This window comes from Sander lucioperca, chromosome 15 (genome assembly GCF_008315115.2).
Source record: "Sander lucioperca isolate FBNREF2018 chromosome 15, SLUC_FBN_1.2, whole genome shotgun sequence".
NCBI lineage: Eukaryota > Metazoa > Chordata > Actinopteri > Perciformes > Percidae > Sander > Sander lucioperca.
The window spans coordinates 25,330,069-25,346,509 of NC_050187.1; the positions used below are offsets into that span (position 1 = coordinate 25,330,069).

The window sequence follows — 16,441 nt, forward strand, 5'->3', positions numbered from 1 at the left end:
ACATTTGGTCATCACATTCCTCTACGATATCTATTTGTTTTTCAGTTTCAGTCAACCACAGTGTAAAACTACTCATCACAAGTATATACTGTCAAGTAGTCCACCACAGTGTATCCTTTGCCTTGGGGGGAAGTGTGAAGCTCAGATTGCTGACTACAGGCTAAATGGTCTTAGGGATCACATGCTGGCCTCAAACAATATATATGCATCATCCTGGAAAGTTCCTGGAAACACATACAGTCTTTTTTTGTTAGACAGAAAGTACCTTGGAGGGTTTTTGCTTTGTATCTTTTGAAATGATACAGGATGATTTAAAGTAAAACGGGGGTGTTTGGCATTTTTGTAGAGTGGGTAAAACAATGCAGGTAACACTTCTTCTATGGTGCCTTGAGAAATTAAAGTAACAATAAGGCATTGTCCTAACATGAGTTTAACCTCTCTAATAATAACACATTTAAAAACATGGGTGACATGACTAGAGGTAGAAAGAAAAGGCAGCCTCATTTAAAAACGTCTTTATTTCATCAACCGGATCCAAGATCATGTTTTCAGACTTGTTTACATTCAGACAACAAGGTGAGACCACATGCTGAGGACAGGAGAGGAGGCAGGTTTGTGTGCATGGATGCTCTCTCATACAATCGTCTGTATGTTTGTGTATATGTGTAACTTTTCATACAGTCCTCTCTGTATATGGGCATGAGTATGGGCACTCTCATATGTGTTTGTGTGTGTTTGTGTGTGTGTGTGTGTGTGTGTGTGTGTGTGTGTGTGTGTGTGTGTGCTCTCTCTCAGACAGTCTTTTGATCCGTCACCTCCGGAGTTTTTGAGACAGATGCTGAGTCCTCCTGGGTCTCGTCTAATCCCTGGCTACAGCTTCGGTCACCTGACTGCACACTGTCTTTCACCGTGATGGCTGCGTTGGAGTAGGTCGCGTCTATACTTTCATACGGCTCTGATGTCCACTGAGAAAGAGAGGAGGCAAGGAACAGGCCCATTAGAGAAATATTCTTTGTTTATAGCCTGTGCTGTACTTATACCATTTTGCATCCCACGTCAAACTAAAAGAGCAGTGAGTATGTGTTTTATTTTCCCACAGTCTACCTGTTGATTTGTTAAATTACCTGTGTGGCTCTGCTGCTGGACCTGTGCGAGGGCCCCATGGCGATGTTGACGCTGGACGAGGACTGTGTATCGGTGGTGTTTCCCCCTTCAGCAGCAGACAGCCCAGAGATAACCAGGCCACTGGAGAAACTACGCTTCCCAAACAGCAAGCTGAGAGTGGACGAAGACGAGGAAACCTGGGGAAAGGCATATAGTGGTGTACAGTAAACCCTAAGGTGGTACATGGTAGTACAAAACACAAACATGCTCATGCACAAACAATTATCAGAGATAGCAGGCTGTGTCTAAGAATAACTTGTAGTCAATAATACACTATAATCAGACGCTTCGGCCATCAGCTGCAAAATAGTTTCTTGGATGAGTTTTTAAAGTAAGTAGTGGGAATAACATCAACTTACTTAATGTTTGCACAAACATAAGTGCAGTGTAATTCAAGAGTTTTACTGCTAAACACGACACTACTTTATCATACAGAATTGCTGCTGTGGCATGAAAATGTTGTCATTGCAACATTGGCAACTTTAGTTCACACACATTTCACTTCCTCTAAAGGACTATATACTGTCTGTATCTAGTATAAGTTGAAGCAACTTTCTGACTCCTCCTCTTGATCCAGAGGCTTTTCACTCCCTTTATTATTATGCTTATAAATATAGTCACTACATGTCTCAGGCAGGCACTGCATTTATAGTTATTTAAAGTAAAAGGAACTGTATGTGTTCTAGATACTTAAGTTTAAGATGGTTCAAGAGTTCAAGTCAAAAGAACACGGTCATCAAGGCTAGTTTTTCCTAAATCTTCTTTAATTTGAATATGTTGCATACAGTTTTTTCATTCCATGTGAATATTACCATTTGTATGTGGTACCTGAAGTCTTTTTATATTTGATATTAATCTTAGATCTTTTCTTACATGCTTGCTTTGTGTGTGTGTGCATCCAAGAAGTGCAGTATGACCAAACTTGTCAGTCATGAGATGTTCATCTGTCAACCATGTGTTGTAGTAAAAGTGTGGATGTATAGAAGTATAATAAGCTCGTACCTGGCTGGAGCGCTGCTGATGCTGTGCTGCCTGGAGCTGCGAGCTGATCCCACCTGCTCCTGAGAGACGAGGGACCTGAAGGGAGAGAGGAACATCCTCTTAATCGCTTTATTCTCCTCGTAAAGGCACACTAAAGCAAGGATGGATAATTAGCATTGTGTGTGTGTGTGTGTGTGTGTGTGTGTGATTACCTGGGAGAATATAGAAGCTATGGAAGTGTTAAAGGACAGCTGACTGTTGGACAGACGCTGGACAAGCCCGTGGTTGGAGCCTGACTCCAGAATGGGTCCTGATTGGCTGCTGACGGGGGGACGCTGACTCTGAGGCTGCACTGACCGACTGCGGTACTCTCTCCTGGCTGCAGAAACACAAACATGAACACAAAGAATTACATACTTTTATAATCTGGAATTAAAAATAAAAAAACAACCTGACTGAACTACCACAATGTATTTATTGTGTACAACCTAGTCTCGCTTTGCCAGACCTTCCTTCACAGAGGAGGGTCTGGCTAGTCCATACAGCTTTCCGGGATGGGAGAAAAACGTGCTCTGGTTTAATGGCATTTCTTTAAACCAATCACAATCGTCTTGGGCGGTGCTAAGCACCGGGCAGAGACACGGTGCCGCTGCAAAATAGCCTCGGGAAGGAACTTGTTTTGGTGTTTTTGGTCATTGGATTTGTTGACAATAAGAAAGATATAGAATAGCATCTAACTTATCCTTTGAAAAAAAATTAAAAGTGAAACAAAATGATTTTCTACATTAAAAACCAAACAGTAGCAGTATAGTAGCACAAGTAGAGAAGAGTCATAAAGTCAGTTACACAGCTATATCTATCTTAAGGTTGCTAACATTAGCCAATATAAGCTAGCGTCTATATAGAAGAATGCATCATTTTGACCTTAAAAAATTACGTAGTCTCATTTTTAAGGTAAATAAAAATGGAAAACTATTCAGAAACGAATAAATACACCCAAAACTATGATACCCTGCATATATTATAGTACCTGTGTATCTGCTTTGTGGTGTGTGTGTGTTTGTGCGTATATTTACCCTTGTTTATATCCAAGACTGGCAGCCCACTTAGAATTGTGGGAACCAAAAGCTGCTCTGCACAAGTTAACTTTTATTTTGATGTTTTATTTGGACTTTATTTTACGATTTGAATTTCAATTCTTGTAATGTTCCAGTAAGGGACTTGGGAATCAATGGAGTCAATAGAGATTTTCCACGGATAGTGAGACACATGTGTCTGTGTGTGTGTGTGTGTGTGTGTGTGTGTGTGTGTGTCTGTGTCTGTGTCTGTGAGTACCTGCGTTGTGGTGTCTGCGGCTGTGTGTCGTCCTGGCTCTGTGCTGGTAGAGGCTCAGGCTGTTGGACGTGACGGAGGACGGACGGTTGTTGCTCAGCGAGGACGAACCACCCGCACCGCAGTCCACATCCTCCATGTTCACACCACTGTTGCAGCTGGTGAGGTTGTCCTTACGCACCCTGCAGAACACACAAGCACACAGTTCTAATTTATTTATTCATGTCCACATCAGTGCAAGGGACACAAACTGGCAAAGGGCCATCAAAAATTTAGCAAGGCTTGACTATTCCAGCTGGTTAACCACACACACACACATAAACCTTCTCTCAGAGAGATGTTACGTAACTGTGCTAGCATATGTGACACACACTAGGGCAGCCATCCATTTCAATTAGTTAAATGTGTTCTAGCTGACGAGGCACAGACCATCTCCCTGGCTCCCTGGCTACTTACTGAAATCAAGAAAACACCTTTAACTCAAGGCTGATGAAACAGGATTAACACACTAATCTAATCTGGAAGGAAAACTTACCCTCTAAGAAGCTTAAGAGAGAGACACAAAGACAGACACACACACCAGGGTTTTTCCTGGCTCAGAATGGGCCTTTGGGTGGACACATTAAGCTGGGAGTCTTTTTGAACAAGCATCAAACACTTAATTTTCTGCATTCTGATACATTTTATGTACCAATTTATGATGGAAATGTCTTTATTTATGTGAAGGGGGAAAAAAAGGATGGTAAAACTGAGATCCCTTAGTGCTAGCTTCACGGTGGAGCGTTCAGGTCCAGTCTAAACAATGCAGCAGCTTGCTTATCAGCGAAAGCTGCATGTTTGAAAAAAATATAGCGGCTGTGGATAAGAGGAGTTGACTGCTGGAAGAAACCCCCCCCCACACTGTCCCTGTGCATGTATTTAAAACTGCATTAAGTTGGCGAAGAAGTCTCTACCCAGCACTGACTTCCACCAATCTAATCACTAAACTATCGGTAAGTCCACAGAGAAGTACTCTCAGCATTACGTTGCGGTTTGCATCTCATGTGTCATCACAACATTTTGCCTATTGCACATCATCTTAATGTTGTATTTGAGGTCCTGGAGACCCCAGACCCTGTTTATAAAAAAAAAAAAAAAAAAAAAACCCACAAAAACATTCTTAATGTTGTTTATCCCTGATACTTCATGACTTTTCCTAATTTTACGAGAATTGCTTATAAACTTGATTTTGAACTGAAGAGCAGTCACAAATTAAAACTAACCACTGCAGATGTGATGGACAAACTGTACATTACGTTGTATGCTGGAGAATGCTGCAGGTAATCAACCTAATACAGCCTACTTTGCAGCAGTGTCTGAAATAGTTATTTAGCGTCTCCAACATTAAAATAATCTCTCTTGGAATTATATTATGTCAACCCTTATACATCTTAGATGAAGGAAATTCTGAGCAAAAATTCTCAGCTGAAAGTGATTACATACGACCTTTGAGTCTGTAAGAAGCATGTAGGTTTTTCACCGTAAGTGTGAACTCTAAATCATGCCAATTGAATTCAACTGAGCCTCTTATCCAGAGTAAACAAGGACCCTCAGAGATGCCGAAGCTTATAGTTACAGGCAGCATCATCTTTTTTACCCACCAGACTGTACTAAATAAAAAATAATGAGGGACTTCAGCATGTGAAGAATGTTGATTGAAGAGCACAGTCACAGGGAGAGTTTTGGGGCAGGAAGAAAAAAACTGCACTCTTGACTGAGGTGGGAAAATAATGTATGTTTTTAAATATGCACAAATGTATTTATTCTAAACCGACCGTAACCATTTAGAGCAGAGCCAGGATCGAATGACGTCGAAGCTTAAAGCGCCTCCTCCGATGCTGCGGAGCGTACGGTGTGTTCCTGCGTACGATGTTGTTAGTGGTGACACATACCTAAAAGATAATACAATAAATGTCATACTATCAGCAACAAGGCACACCTGCACATTGACAAAACTGGAAAGATAATGCATATTTTTCGAATTTCAAAAACATGCATTCTGCAAAGGTGAACTGAGCAACAACATTATCATTAATAAAAACGTTCAATTCAATCCTAAAACCTTGTGATGTTAGTTCCATGCTCGACATATCTGGTCTAATCATAGCTGTGAAAGACACATACATGGGGTAGCCCAGCGGCTGGTCGCAGGATGAGTTCACCATGTTCCTCAGCGCCTGCTTCGAGTTCTGGATGCTGCCGCGTTCTGGGTTTCGGTTCCGTAAAAACACCAACTCCTGCTGCTGGCCTGCCCACAGACCTCGCACACACTCCTTATTGATCTGCAGAGAGACATCAGATCATCCTCCATTGGCAAAAAGAAACAGTGGCAATGGCATTACCTGTTCTTTGGCACAGATATGATAGCATGTACGAAAATTGAAGAGGTACTACACTGTATAACCTGGAACCAAATAGAACCATTTAGTCATTAGCTTTTTCAGCTTCATCCAAAGTAGAGGATGTTTTAGTTTTTAGCATCATCCTTCCATCACTGAACAGCTAAAACTTAATGTTGCAGAGGATTAGATGGAAATGAGTGCACTTACAAAGTAACTGCAGAGTCAAAAAACTGCTCAACAACCCTATTTAAACCCACACAGATAAAAATGTACTTAAAGGAATAGCTTGACATTTTGGGAATTGAAGCTTAGCATAAGTTCAGCCAGTTTATCATATATATATATTCCAGCGCCCAGGTCTGAGCTCAATAGAGCTCGCTTCTCGTTTCATTCATCCAGATCTCAGCCATTCAGCCATTACCATCACCACCAGTGTCTAGACTGGTGCCCCGATGGTACCAGTCTAAACACTGGTATACACCATCGGGGGTATCTCACACTACTCACGGCTTCTCGACCCGCTTTAAAATATGATGACGTAGGTGGATTTTGGACACAGCCAGGTTAGCTGTTTCCAATCTTTGTACTAACCTAAGTTATCTGGCTGCTGGAAGTAGCTTCATATTTCATGACAGATATGTGAGTGGTATTGATTTCCCAAAATGTCAGACTACTCCTTTTATGTTGAACAGTATAAAGTTTAAGTACTGAGAGTTAAGTCGAAATTTGAGCACTTAGCACTGCAGAGTCAAACATATTGATTAAGCACTGTTGTGGTCATTTTGTGCAATAAAAACTTTGCAAGTCTGCACTTTTCAGGAGACACACCCTGCTTCACATTCATTCAGATCTTGTCCTGCGACACAGTCACTGCTCAGACCTACTATCTTGATACATTCAGCTGAAATGGGTTGCAGTTTCACATCACAAAGCACACTTGTGATCATATATAGGGCCGTATTTTAACGATCTAAGCGCACGGCGTGAAGCGCATGGCGCAGGTGCGTTTAGGGCGTGGCCAAATCCACTTTTGCTAGTTTGACAGCGGAAAAAAGGGTCCGTGCGCCGGGCGCATGGTTCAAAAGGGTTGTACTTAGTGTCTTCATTAATTCATAGGTGTGTTTTGGGCGTAACATGCAATAAACCAATCAGAGTGTCATCTCCCATTCCCTTTAAAAGCCAGGCGTGTTGGTACCTTGGCGCATTGCTATTATGATGGCGGATTTGCACCGTAATCTTTTTATTTGTAATCTTTTGCATGTTTGTGTGCTGCTGCGCTTCCCTGCGTGTGTGTGTAACAAGCATAGTGTGCGCGCGCTGTGCATAAGTCTAGGCACATTTTACTAATTTGCTGTTAAAATAACAATGAAATGCTGCGCTATTGACTTTAGACCAGGTTTTGTTTGTCAATGGCACGATCACTTCCCACTGCCTCTGTCATGGGTTGGTGTGGGTCTTATTTTGGTAGTCTGTTTCTGTTCTGTATTTTGCTTAGTTTCCTGCTTTATTTTGATAATCTGTTCTCTGTCTTGTCTTGTTTTACTCCCTGTGTTCCCGCCTTTGATTGTCCTGCCCCGCCCTAATGTGTTTCACCTGTTTCCCAGCCTTGTGTCACCTGTCTTGTGTTCCCTCGTTACCCGGTGTATTTAGTCCTTGTCTTTCCTCTGTCCTGTGTCGGATCATTGTTTTGTGTCTGGTTGTGGTCCTGTCCTGTCAGCACGTCGTAGCCTGTACCATTGTTTTGGATTCCTCCCTGCTTTATTTTGTAAGTTTTCCTCTGAGCTCTTTACAGTGTTTCCAGCCTCGGTGCTGCCATTTTTCGTTGTCAAAATAAATTCCTGAACTCAAGCCATCTCCTGCCTGCCTACCTCTCCCTGCATTTGGGTCCGCTATTCCTCACTTAACCATGACCGCCTCAAGATAGCAATACGCCAAGAATTCACCTGAACACATCTCCCTGTAAGACCAGCACACCCACAGGCGCAAAGATGGGCGCAGGTGCATTTGCTATATAAACGACGCGGGCACTGGACGGGAAATTGACAACTGCGTCGGTCTTAAACTAGCAAAGACACTTGCGTCGGGCTTTGCGCAGCGCTGTGCCGGGTGCAAGATAGGGCCCTTAATGTTTGTGTTCATATTTGTGCTCAGCCATACAGATAGAAAAGTGATTGTGATGGTTGTTTGATACTACACGTCTCGGACGAATTTCAAAACCTTGTCTTAGTTGTTATAGGTAGGATGTTTGTCATGCTTTATACATTTCTCACCATCTCACATTATCCATTCATTTTGCGTAACATTGTCTGACTCTGAAAAATGAAACACTCACACCACCGACACCCTCTTACCTTGATGACCTTGAAGCTGAGGTGGCGTTTGTACAGCATGATGATCTTATACTCGTCTGTGCCATCATCGATCATGTGCCTCAGTGTGAGCAGCGTTTCGCGGCTGGATAGCACCGCCTTACGCCAAGCGGGGTCGCTCTCGTGGCAGATGACCAGGCTGCTGCGGTAGTTTGTGATGGCTTCGTACAAGATAGAGGCCTCCTCGGTCTCCTCCAGACAGGTGAAGTGATCCTAAAAGGGCAGGAAAGGCATGATGAAGCACTGTACAATTTCAATCAGATATTAGGGAAAATGTCTATTCCAGGGATTAGAAATGGCCATCGTGAAGATATTATTACAAAAAAAAACAACAATTGAATGATTGATGTCTGAGTAGAATTAGTAAAAACAGGTTGACAAGCCCAGGGATACAGCAGCAGTCATTTAAAAGCACAGTGCACGTTACCTGATGCAGTTTGAGGCTCATTCTGACTGCAGGAGCCACCACCTTCTGCAGGAGGTCAAGATCAGCAAAAACCCACTCATCTTTGGTGGCGATGCGGAAGTCGCCTTTAAACAGGGTGTTGAAACCGTACAGAAATGATTCCAGACTTTGTTGTGGAAGGCAGAGGTTTGTGGGGAAAAATAGAGATAAAAAGATGGAGAGAAAAAGAGAGAAGGAGGAGGAGGGGGGGATTATGAAACTATGAAATATTTTTAGACTATAAACCACACAAAGACAAAAAGTCATGAGTGCAGTGACAGAAATCTGTTTGAATTATGTGTATGGTTAAAGGTTTAGCTGCTAATGCCCCCCTCTGGTGTATCTGTCAAACTGCAGGTAAATATCTACCGCTACAGATATATTACTCATAATTTTTCAACACAATTGCAACCAGTAAACTTGTACAATTATGTGTAATTATTGCATTTATCTAAAAACATGAAAGCAACATACAAACTAGTTCTGATCCTTGATGCTGAAAAAACCCCGCCTAATGCTAGATTTTCCTGTAATTTTAGATTAATTGACTGTATTACATTTTCATTATATGCATTGCTATATTATGCTCAGGGTCCCTGTGGTTGTCTCCTGAAACAGAAAATTGTTTTCCATTGAAGGAATTTCTGCATAAAACATACATGTCGAGACACAATGGGACCCCCATTGTAAGCGTCCCCATGATCTTCCCACACGAGTCAATTCAGAGAGTAGTTACAGGGAACGTATTCATCTATTTGTGTTGCTCTTTGACTTGAACAAAGTTTACCTGTTGGACATGTTGTGTGATGCCGTTCCGAGGGATCTCCTCCCCAGGACGGAGAGAGCGTAAGACAGAGTCACCAAAGGTGAGTCTTCATCACTGTCCACAGGCTGGACAAAAACACAAAAAAGGGCAAACATGATGAGACTGGCATAAAGGACAAAATAAATATACATTCTGCCCAAATGTTGTGCTGCTGTTGTATTCATGAGAAAAGGATGACAAGAGTTGTGTGAGTTTGCAACTTTAATTGGAGTTTAATTTTCACTGTTAAGCAACTTTTGCTTTCCTTTTACTCATTTCACATTACTGATTTAAAAAAATAGCTCATCACCAGAAAATAAATTAGAAATGTTTTCATGATCGTTTAATAATGTACGCCATTTGTTACGAAACAACGTCATACATTCACTGGTTCCATCTTCTTAAATGTGAATATTTGTTTGTTTTCTATGAGAGTAAACTGAGTTTTTTAGGTTTTGGACTCTTGGTAAGAGAAAACAAGCTATTTGAATACGTCAACTTGGGCTCTGGGAGATTTTGATGGGCATTTTTCACTATTTTCTGATTTTTTAAAGACTAAACTATAAATCCGTCAAGTGAGAAAAAAGTTGCTGCTCTAACCCATGATGAAGTTTGATAGAATAATATTTAAGTGATGTACCGTCTCCATCTTCCCAGCACAGTGCTGGATCCACTCCAGGTAGACGTTGCAGAAGCTGGCCCGCGTCACCCCCTGCAGGCAGTGCACGTAGTCTTCATCGATCTTCACACTAAAGACCTGAGGGTCGCGCTCAATGTGGTGCCACTTAGTGTAGGACAGCAGCGCCTCCTGGACAGTGGCATCTTTGAGCCAGGTGGACAATTTGGGAGAGTGGACCAGGTAGTAGATAATACTCTGAGAGGGAAGGGCAAGACAAAAGCAAAATATGAAACACAGGGAATGCACAGGAGAAAGAAATGGCTTGTTTGTTGTAGCTGCTGACCACATCTGGAGTTACTATTGGCAAGCTGCCATTTGTAGTAATGATTAATGCATAAGATACTGGTTGATCAATTTAACAGTTTAACCTTTTGGCAGGTAAATCTTCAAGGGCACGTTGAGACAAGTGGACTATTCAATTTTCAGTCCGCCAATAAAGAGAGGGTGACTCAGAAGTTGATTTTCTGTTTAACCTTTATGTAACCAGAAGAGTCTTAAGATTAAGAATCTCTTTTTCAAAGGAGACCTGACCAAGACAGGCAGCAGCATACATAAAAAACATAGTTACAGACAGAAAACACAAGAAACTTACCAACAAGCAAAGGCAAGTTACCTTTCAAAATAGAAATGAAAAGAGTAACCAGTTAAATTTAAAAAACATTGACATCTAAATCAAACTGCCTCTAATTCTTTCATTTTTGATTTTAAAGCATTTAGCGGGATTAATTCAAATGCCTTATTAAAGCTGTACTACTGTAGGTACCTTACCAATAGCAGTGACTCAGTATAATCAGTGTAATTAAATAGTACCTTAAATACACAGAAAAAAAAGATAACAGGATCTCAGCAGATCACATGAAGTATGCTCGGATGTTCTGACATGCTTAAAATCTGTACAGTAATAATGATCCCGGGTTTCTCTGGGCTGAGTGATCACTTGTTGCAGTATAGCATTGGTGTGAAAATGTGTCTTTACATCTACATAAAACTTAGTTAGAAAACAGACAAAAGACATCTTTCCACCGTCAAATGAGCCGATTTCTTGATCTAGCCTATATTACCACTAGTGTGTATACTAGTCTGCCACCAACAGCTGCAGCCATTTAAAAAAACCCAAATATGGAAACAGTGGAATGCTAAAATAGAAGAGATAGTAGAACTGATTTATAAATATTGTGTAAAAAGTAAAATATCGACACTCTCATACCAATAATACTGTATAGCGCAATATCTGTGGTGAAGATTAGAAGCCACGTCATCATTTTCACACTGAACATACTGGCATAATCATGAGACGCTTACTAATACATTCATTTTCAGCTCGAATTTTTCAGTAGTAATGTTTTGTGGAAATAGACAAAATACCAAATAGGATTACAAAATAAGAGCTGCTCCACAACTTTAAAAACTTTCCTCCGAGTGAGTAACTAGTTTGTTTTAATTTCGACAACAAAATTGTGTATCAAAATTCAAAACATTGTACATACATGTACATGTAGTACAAGGTTTAATATACAGTACCTATGATGGACAAATGATGAATATCAATATGCTGCCCAGTTACCTAGTAAAGAGGCAAAGCTTTTTGCAAACCGTTTCTAACTACAGTCATATAATTGCACAACAACTTCTGTAAAATGCACATACATAAACAGATTTGCACAAATGAAACGTACCTTCAGGTAGTAGGTGATGAGTAGTTTTCGGAGATCATACACTTGTAGCATTGTGGCGGCATTGTTCTCACTGATGCTGTAACCCTCCAGCAGGTACTTGGTGGCAGTCACCTCCCAGGCCAGCCAGCGTAGGTTGAAGGCCGCATTGCACGACAGCAGGTGGGGCAAGTGACCTGGCTCGCAGCAGCAGCACGCATCGTCTTCCTCCACGCCCTCTGTGATGGCCTCCACCTCTCTCTGCTGGCAGTATGTACCTGGGATGGAGAGAGAAGGAGGTAAGACAGTGAGTCATTCATTCAGAGAGACAGATGGAAGGGAGGTATGAAGGAGGTCAACCTGTACCTCTGAACTCCAGACCCCTCAGCTGGAAAGTGACCAACCCGTTGCCAATCTCGATAAGGTGGACCAGGGCATTGAGGTAGTCAGAAGCCAGAATGAAACAGTCTCCGGCGCTGTAGTTGCCCCATCGGCCCAACATAAGGTCGCCACAAAGGGAGTGTTGCAGCGAGCGAGTCAGGTACTCGTAAAAGATGGAGTTTAGATTGCTATCATCACACCCTGTGAGAGGAAGAGGGTGCAAAAAAGGAGACATTTGGCTGCAAATAATAACAAGAACAACAAAACCTAAACCTAATTTATTCGACAGCTTCAAAATTGATCTTTCAGATATGACTTTGAGAGGACAGAAATAAAAAATAGATGCAACCTGTAAGCCTAGTTAAAAGGAACTCACCTGTCTCTTTATCCACTTGGGACACCAGTCTGCTGTTAGAGTTGTCAATACGCTTTGTGCTGCAAGAGATGGGAGACAAGAAACAGTTAAAACTGTAAACTGTTAAGCCCAAACATAAGTCAAAGGTATCATTTATGCTATAGTGACAAAGCTGTCCCATGTTTAAGTCATGTAAAATAGGGTGAATAAAATGTTGCAGCTGATGGGACAACAGCTTACACATCAAAACTTATTTTAAAACGGCTCCCTCAAAACAGGTGGAGAACAGCTGATCTAGACAATACATCTTCTTGGAATCATTTGTGGACTGTATTACCACTGTAAAGTTTCTCAGAAAGAATTACTCCTCTTGAAGATTTTAAACTATTCAATGCGATATACAGATAAAAAAAAAAAACCTCTACAGCCATCAGACAAATGTGTAACTAAATATTTTAAAACTAAACTTTTCTGGGGTCTCAGTTGTTGTCCTTGTGTTATTCTTTTGTTTTAATGTTGTCTTGGTGTTTGGCTGAGGTTCACATTGTCGACCTGCACAACTACTGCAGAAACACCTAGATCTCAGTCCAGCAGAGATGATGCTGTCAGTGATTGTAATGTTGCGAGACAGACAAAGATTTAGACAAAGTCTAAATATAATCACAGGCTGCTTCATGTCAAATCACTGAAGTTTGCACAACAAAGCTGCAGGAGTATTTTTGGAGTGCTCTCTGCAAGCTGAAGTACAAACAGTCTCTCACATCAATAAGTAAAAGGGAACAGAGGGGTTATGTTGTGTAAGTGTGAGTGAGACAGAAAGAGAGAGAGGAGGAGTAGGGTGTCTATCTGCTAATCTGCCTAGCTCAGCTCAAAAGGTTGGGATTGATTTCTCCTTTAGTATATACAATGTTTATGTTATTGTTAAAACTCATACAGTAAATTATATAAAAATAAGTCATTAGCCAATTGTTCAGTACTTTCCGACTTCCCTATCCTGCTTGTGGCTCTCAGCGCCAAGCCCATTCTACTGAAGCTGTAACTCTTTAAAAACAGCTCACAAATATATGTTTTTACTTTTATAAACAAGATGAAAGTGCATTTGTTTGGGACTATTTCCAGCCACGGATTAATACACACATTTGGTCCGCTAGTGAGTATTCACAGCAGCAGGATGTTGTATGTGAGATTGAATCAAAATAAACTACAGCGCCCATGTTCATAGTAATAAAGGAATATGTCACACAGTGCAACAGTGACACTGATGTGTTTTTAATAGTTTGGGAGGTCTGGACATCTCCAGGCTGTTTGGGAAACTCAGTCCTCACTCACTCTGTCGAAGCCTTACTTGTAGTTTCGCTCCCAGAACTTAATGGGCCTTGGATAGGAGGAAATGAAGATGGCACTTCCCAGGAAGGGAGCCAGTGGGGTGTAGAAAACGGTGGTGAGCAGAGTCTGGAGCAGCAGCATGGCTGAGTCTGAACACGCACACACACCAGTAAAGGAAAGAAAAGCAGGTACTGATGCACTCAGACACACATACAGGTCTTAGAGAAAGGATACGAGGCACAGCAAACGGCTGAGCAAAGGCATGGAAAGCGCTGCCCCAGGCGATCTGCCAGGGAGCGATGTAAACCAGAATGAAATGGAGCTTCAGCAACAGCTCACGCATCTGGACAGAAACATAAACAACACACAGTCAGTCCCCTATAGTAAGTAGTGTTAAAGGCATACTGAATTAATGTGATCTATCATAGTTCCTTCCACAACACTATAAATGTTATATAAATGTTTATTCTATTCATTATATGTACAGTATGTCAGTGGCACATACAGACAAAACACAAAATAAAAGGCAGTTCAGTTGAAAATGACATATTTCATGTTTTCCGACAGTAACATTTCAGTTCACCTCTTCGTAAAAAAAAGACTTTGGTGGGCGACTCCGACCTGTGGCCTTTTGCTGCATGTCATTCCCCCCCCCCCCCTCTCTCCCCTTTCATGTCTTCAGCTGTCCTATCAAAAGGCCAAAAATGCCCAAAAAATAATCTTACTTTGGTGTCTGTCAACAGCGGGTTGTGCTATGTCAACATACATAATTACAAAAAAAATAATTTTTAAAACATCATTCAAAGTAAAATGGACAGTTGTCATTACTCATCCTTTTTAAAGGAGTTCTCCTCTGTGATATGGTATTGCACTTCCATAAAGTTGAGATACTCAACAGAGAGAATAAAACAAAAAATGGTAGAAATTTAAGTTGCAGAGACCAAGACATCCTGACAAACTGCCAAAATGCTGGATCCTACAAATCCCATAATGCAACTGGATTGCATCTTTTTGTTAGACTCTCCATGGTAAACACCCACTTCTTTTAAACTCCACACCTCAAGTTTGTAATGCATTTTTTCTGTTCAGTCTTGTGCCAGAGCCTAGATAAACTTGACCATCAACTTGACCATGATGCACATCAATGTAATCCCGTACACATCACATTAGGGTAGAACAAAATATTTTTCATGGTGTGCAACACACACACACACACACAAACACACACACACTCCCTCTCACCTTGTGAAAAACAATAGACATAATGAAGAAATCCAGCAGGAAGCTCTCAGAGGCGTGGGGACAGTCAAAGTGGAAAAAGACGAGTGTGAACAGCAGGGTAAGGAATTGGAAGCTGGGGTCACAGAAGGATGAACGCAGGAGTTTCAGTCCAGCGACTGTCGTAAGGAGAACGTCACAGCTGGAGGCGGCATAAACAACAGTTTAGAAACTGGCAGAAGGGCGGGACTCAGAGAAAAAGTTGCAATTACAAATCTGGCTGCTACTTCAGCACTACGGACAGCGCCGTGGATTTATCAATGCTGTTAGGCTACTGATATTTCAGAGCCAAGGTCGGGGCCATAGATTCTAACTTGCACAAACCTTAGTCAGATAAAGGATCAATTAGTCAGGCAGATTAGACATACAGAACATATTCAACTAAACAACCCCTCTGCCCCTGTACTGTCTCTGCTAATAGGGGATAGAGAGGGGGGGGCATGCATTTTAGTTATGTTGCTAACATGGTATCCCCTCCACATCCAGCCTGAAAGCTCCTACTGGCTGTTTGTGTCCACTCACTGGATTCCCAGCTTCTTGCGGTGACTGAGGGCGAAGCCATCATTAGTGAGGGCGCTCAGCACGATGGCAGGGAACACCACATACTTCTCAAAGCACAGGAGCCCCACGTACAGTCGCTCAAACCACATCAGCACAGCGTCCTCTGTAACACAAGCAAGAATAACAAAATACCACAAGCAGATCAGAATCACAGCCTTTTAAAGTACAGAGAGAAACAAGTTCAGGGTTTCTACAAGCATGTTTCTTTTCTCTGTAAGGAAAGTTACACTGATACCTTATAATATGGATGACAAGATGGCTATTTTTAAAGAAAAGCTTCATCCTATTTACTTCTGCCAAGGAAGCTATGTTTTTAGCAGTATACGTTTGTTTGTTTGTTTGTTTGTTTGTTTGTCTATTAGTAAACAGAATATCTCAATAACTACTGAAAACATTTCAGTGAGATTGGAAATTTTGAATTTATGCAAAATGTGACATTGTTGATCAAATAATACATTTCGATAACTGCATGGCCTTGGTGTTAGTGTGCGCCCTCTGGTTGTTTTTTGAATGATCCAGGTAATTACATACTTTAATATTACCAGACAACTCTGGTCTATATACAGTAGGCATGCTGACCTCTGGGTTCAAACTGGTGGTACTCCTTGGTCTTGAGAACCGGATGAGAAATCCACAACCAAGGGTGATGCTTCCTCAGCTGGGGGATCAGGTAGTGGGTTACAAACCCCACTGTCCCCGCCAGAGCGTACAGCACAATGGTCACAAAGGGCT

At 41.5% G+C, this 16,441-nt stretch overlaps 1 protein-coding gene across 4 annotated transcripts in view; it reads right to left on the minus strand.

Annotated features, from left to right (window-relative positions):
* Positions 1–499: 499 nt before the first annotated feature.
* Positions 500–16,441, minus strand: part of pcnx2 (pecanex 2) — a 31,265-nt gene continuing 15,323 nt past the window's right edge. For 3 of the 4 annotated variants that reach the window (XM_031308479.2, XM_031308503.2, XM_031308498.2), the window contains exons 22-40: positions 16,289–16,439; positions 15,671–15,812; positions 15,113–15,290; positions 14,105–14,213; positions 13,890–14,019; positions 12,566–12,624; positions 12,175–12,390; positions 11,833–12,086; positions 10,118–10,351; positions 9,460–9,563; positions 8,655–8,799; positions 8,210–8,440; positions 5,641–5,798; positions 5,292–5,408; positions 3,481–3,659; positions 2,358–2,524; positions 2,167–2,241; positions 1,125–1,301; positions 500–965 (exon numbers count right to left, since the gene is read on the minus strand). In XM_031308479.2, coding sequence (XP_031164339.1) covers positions 792–965; positions 1,125–1,301; positions 2,167–2,241; positions 2,358–2,524; positions 3,481–3,659; positions 5,292–5,408; positions 5,641–5,798; positions 8,210–8,440; positions 8,655–8,799; positions 9,460–9,563; positions 10,118–10,351; positions 11,833–12,086; positions 12,175–12,390; positions 12,566–12,624; positions 13,890–14,019; positions 14,105–14,213; positions 15,113–15,290; positions 15,671–15,812; positions 16,289–16,439 — 3,000 coding nt within the window. In that variant the 3' untranslated portion in view covers positions 500–791. The remainder of the gene's footprint in view (positions 966–1,124; positions 1,302–2,166; positions 2,242–2,357; positions 2,525–3,480; positions 3,660–5,291; positions 5,409–5,640; positions 5,799–8,209; positions 8,441–8,654; positions 8,800–9,459; positions 9,564–10,117; positions 10,352–11,832; positions 12,087–12,174; positions 12,391–12,565; positions 12,625–13,889; positions 14,020–14,104; positions 14,214–15,112; positions 15,291–15,670; positions 15,813–16,288; positions 16,440–16,441) is intronic. The other variant, XM_031308489.2, reaches the window with a different exon arrangement.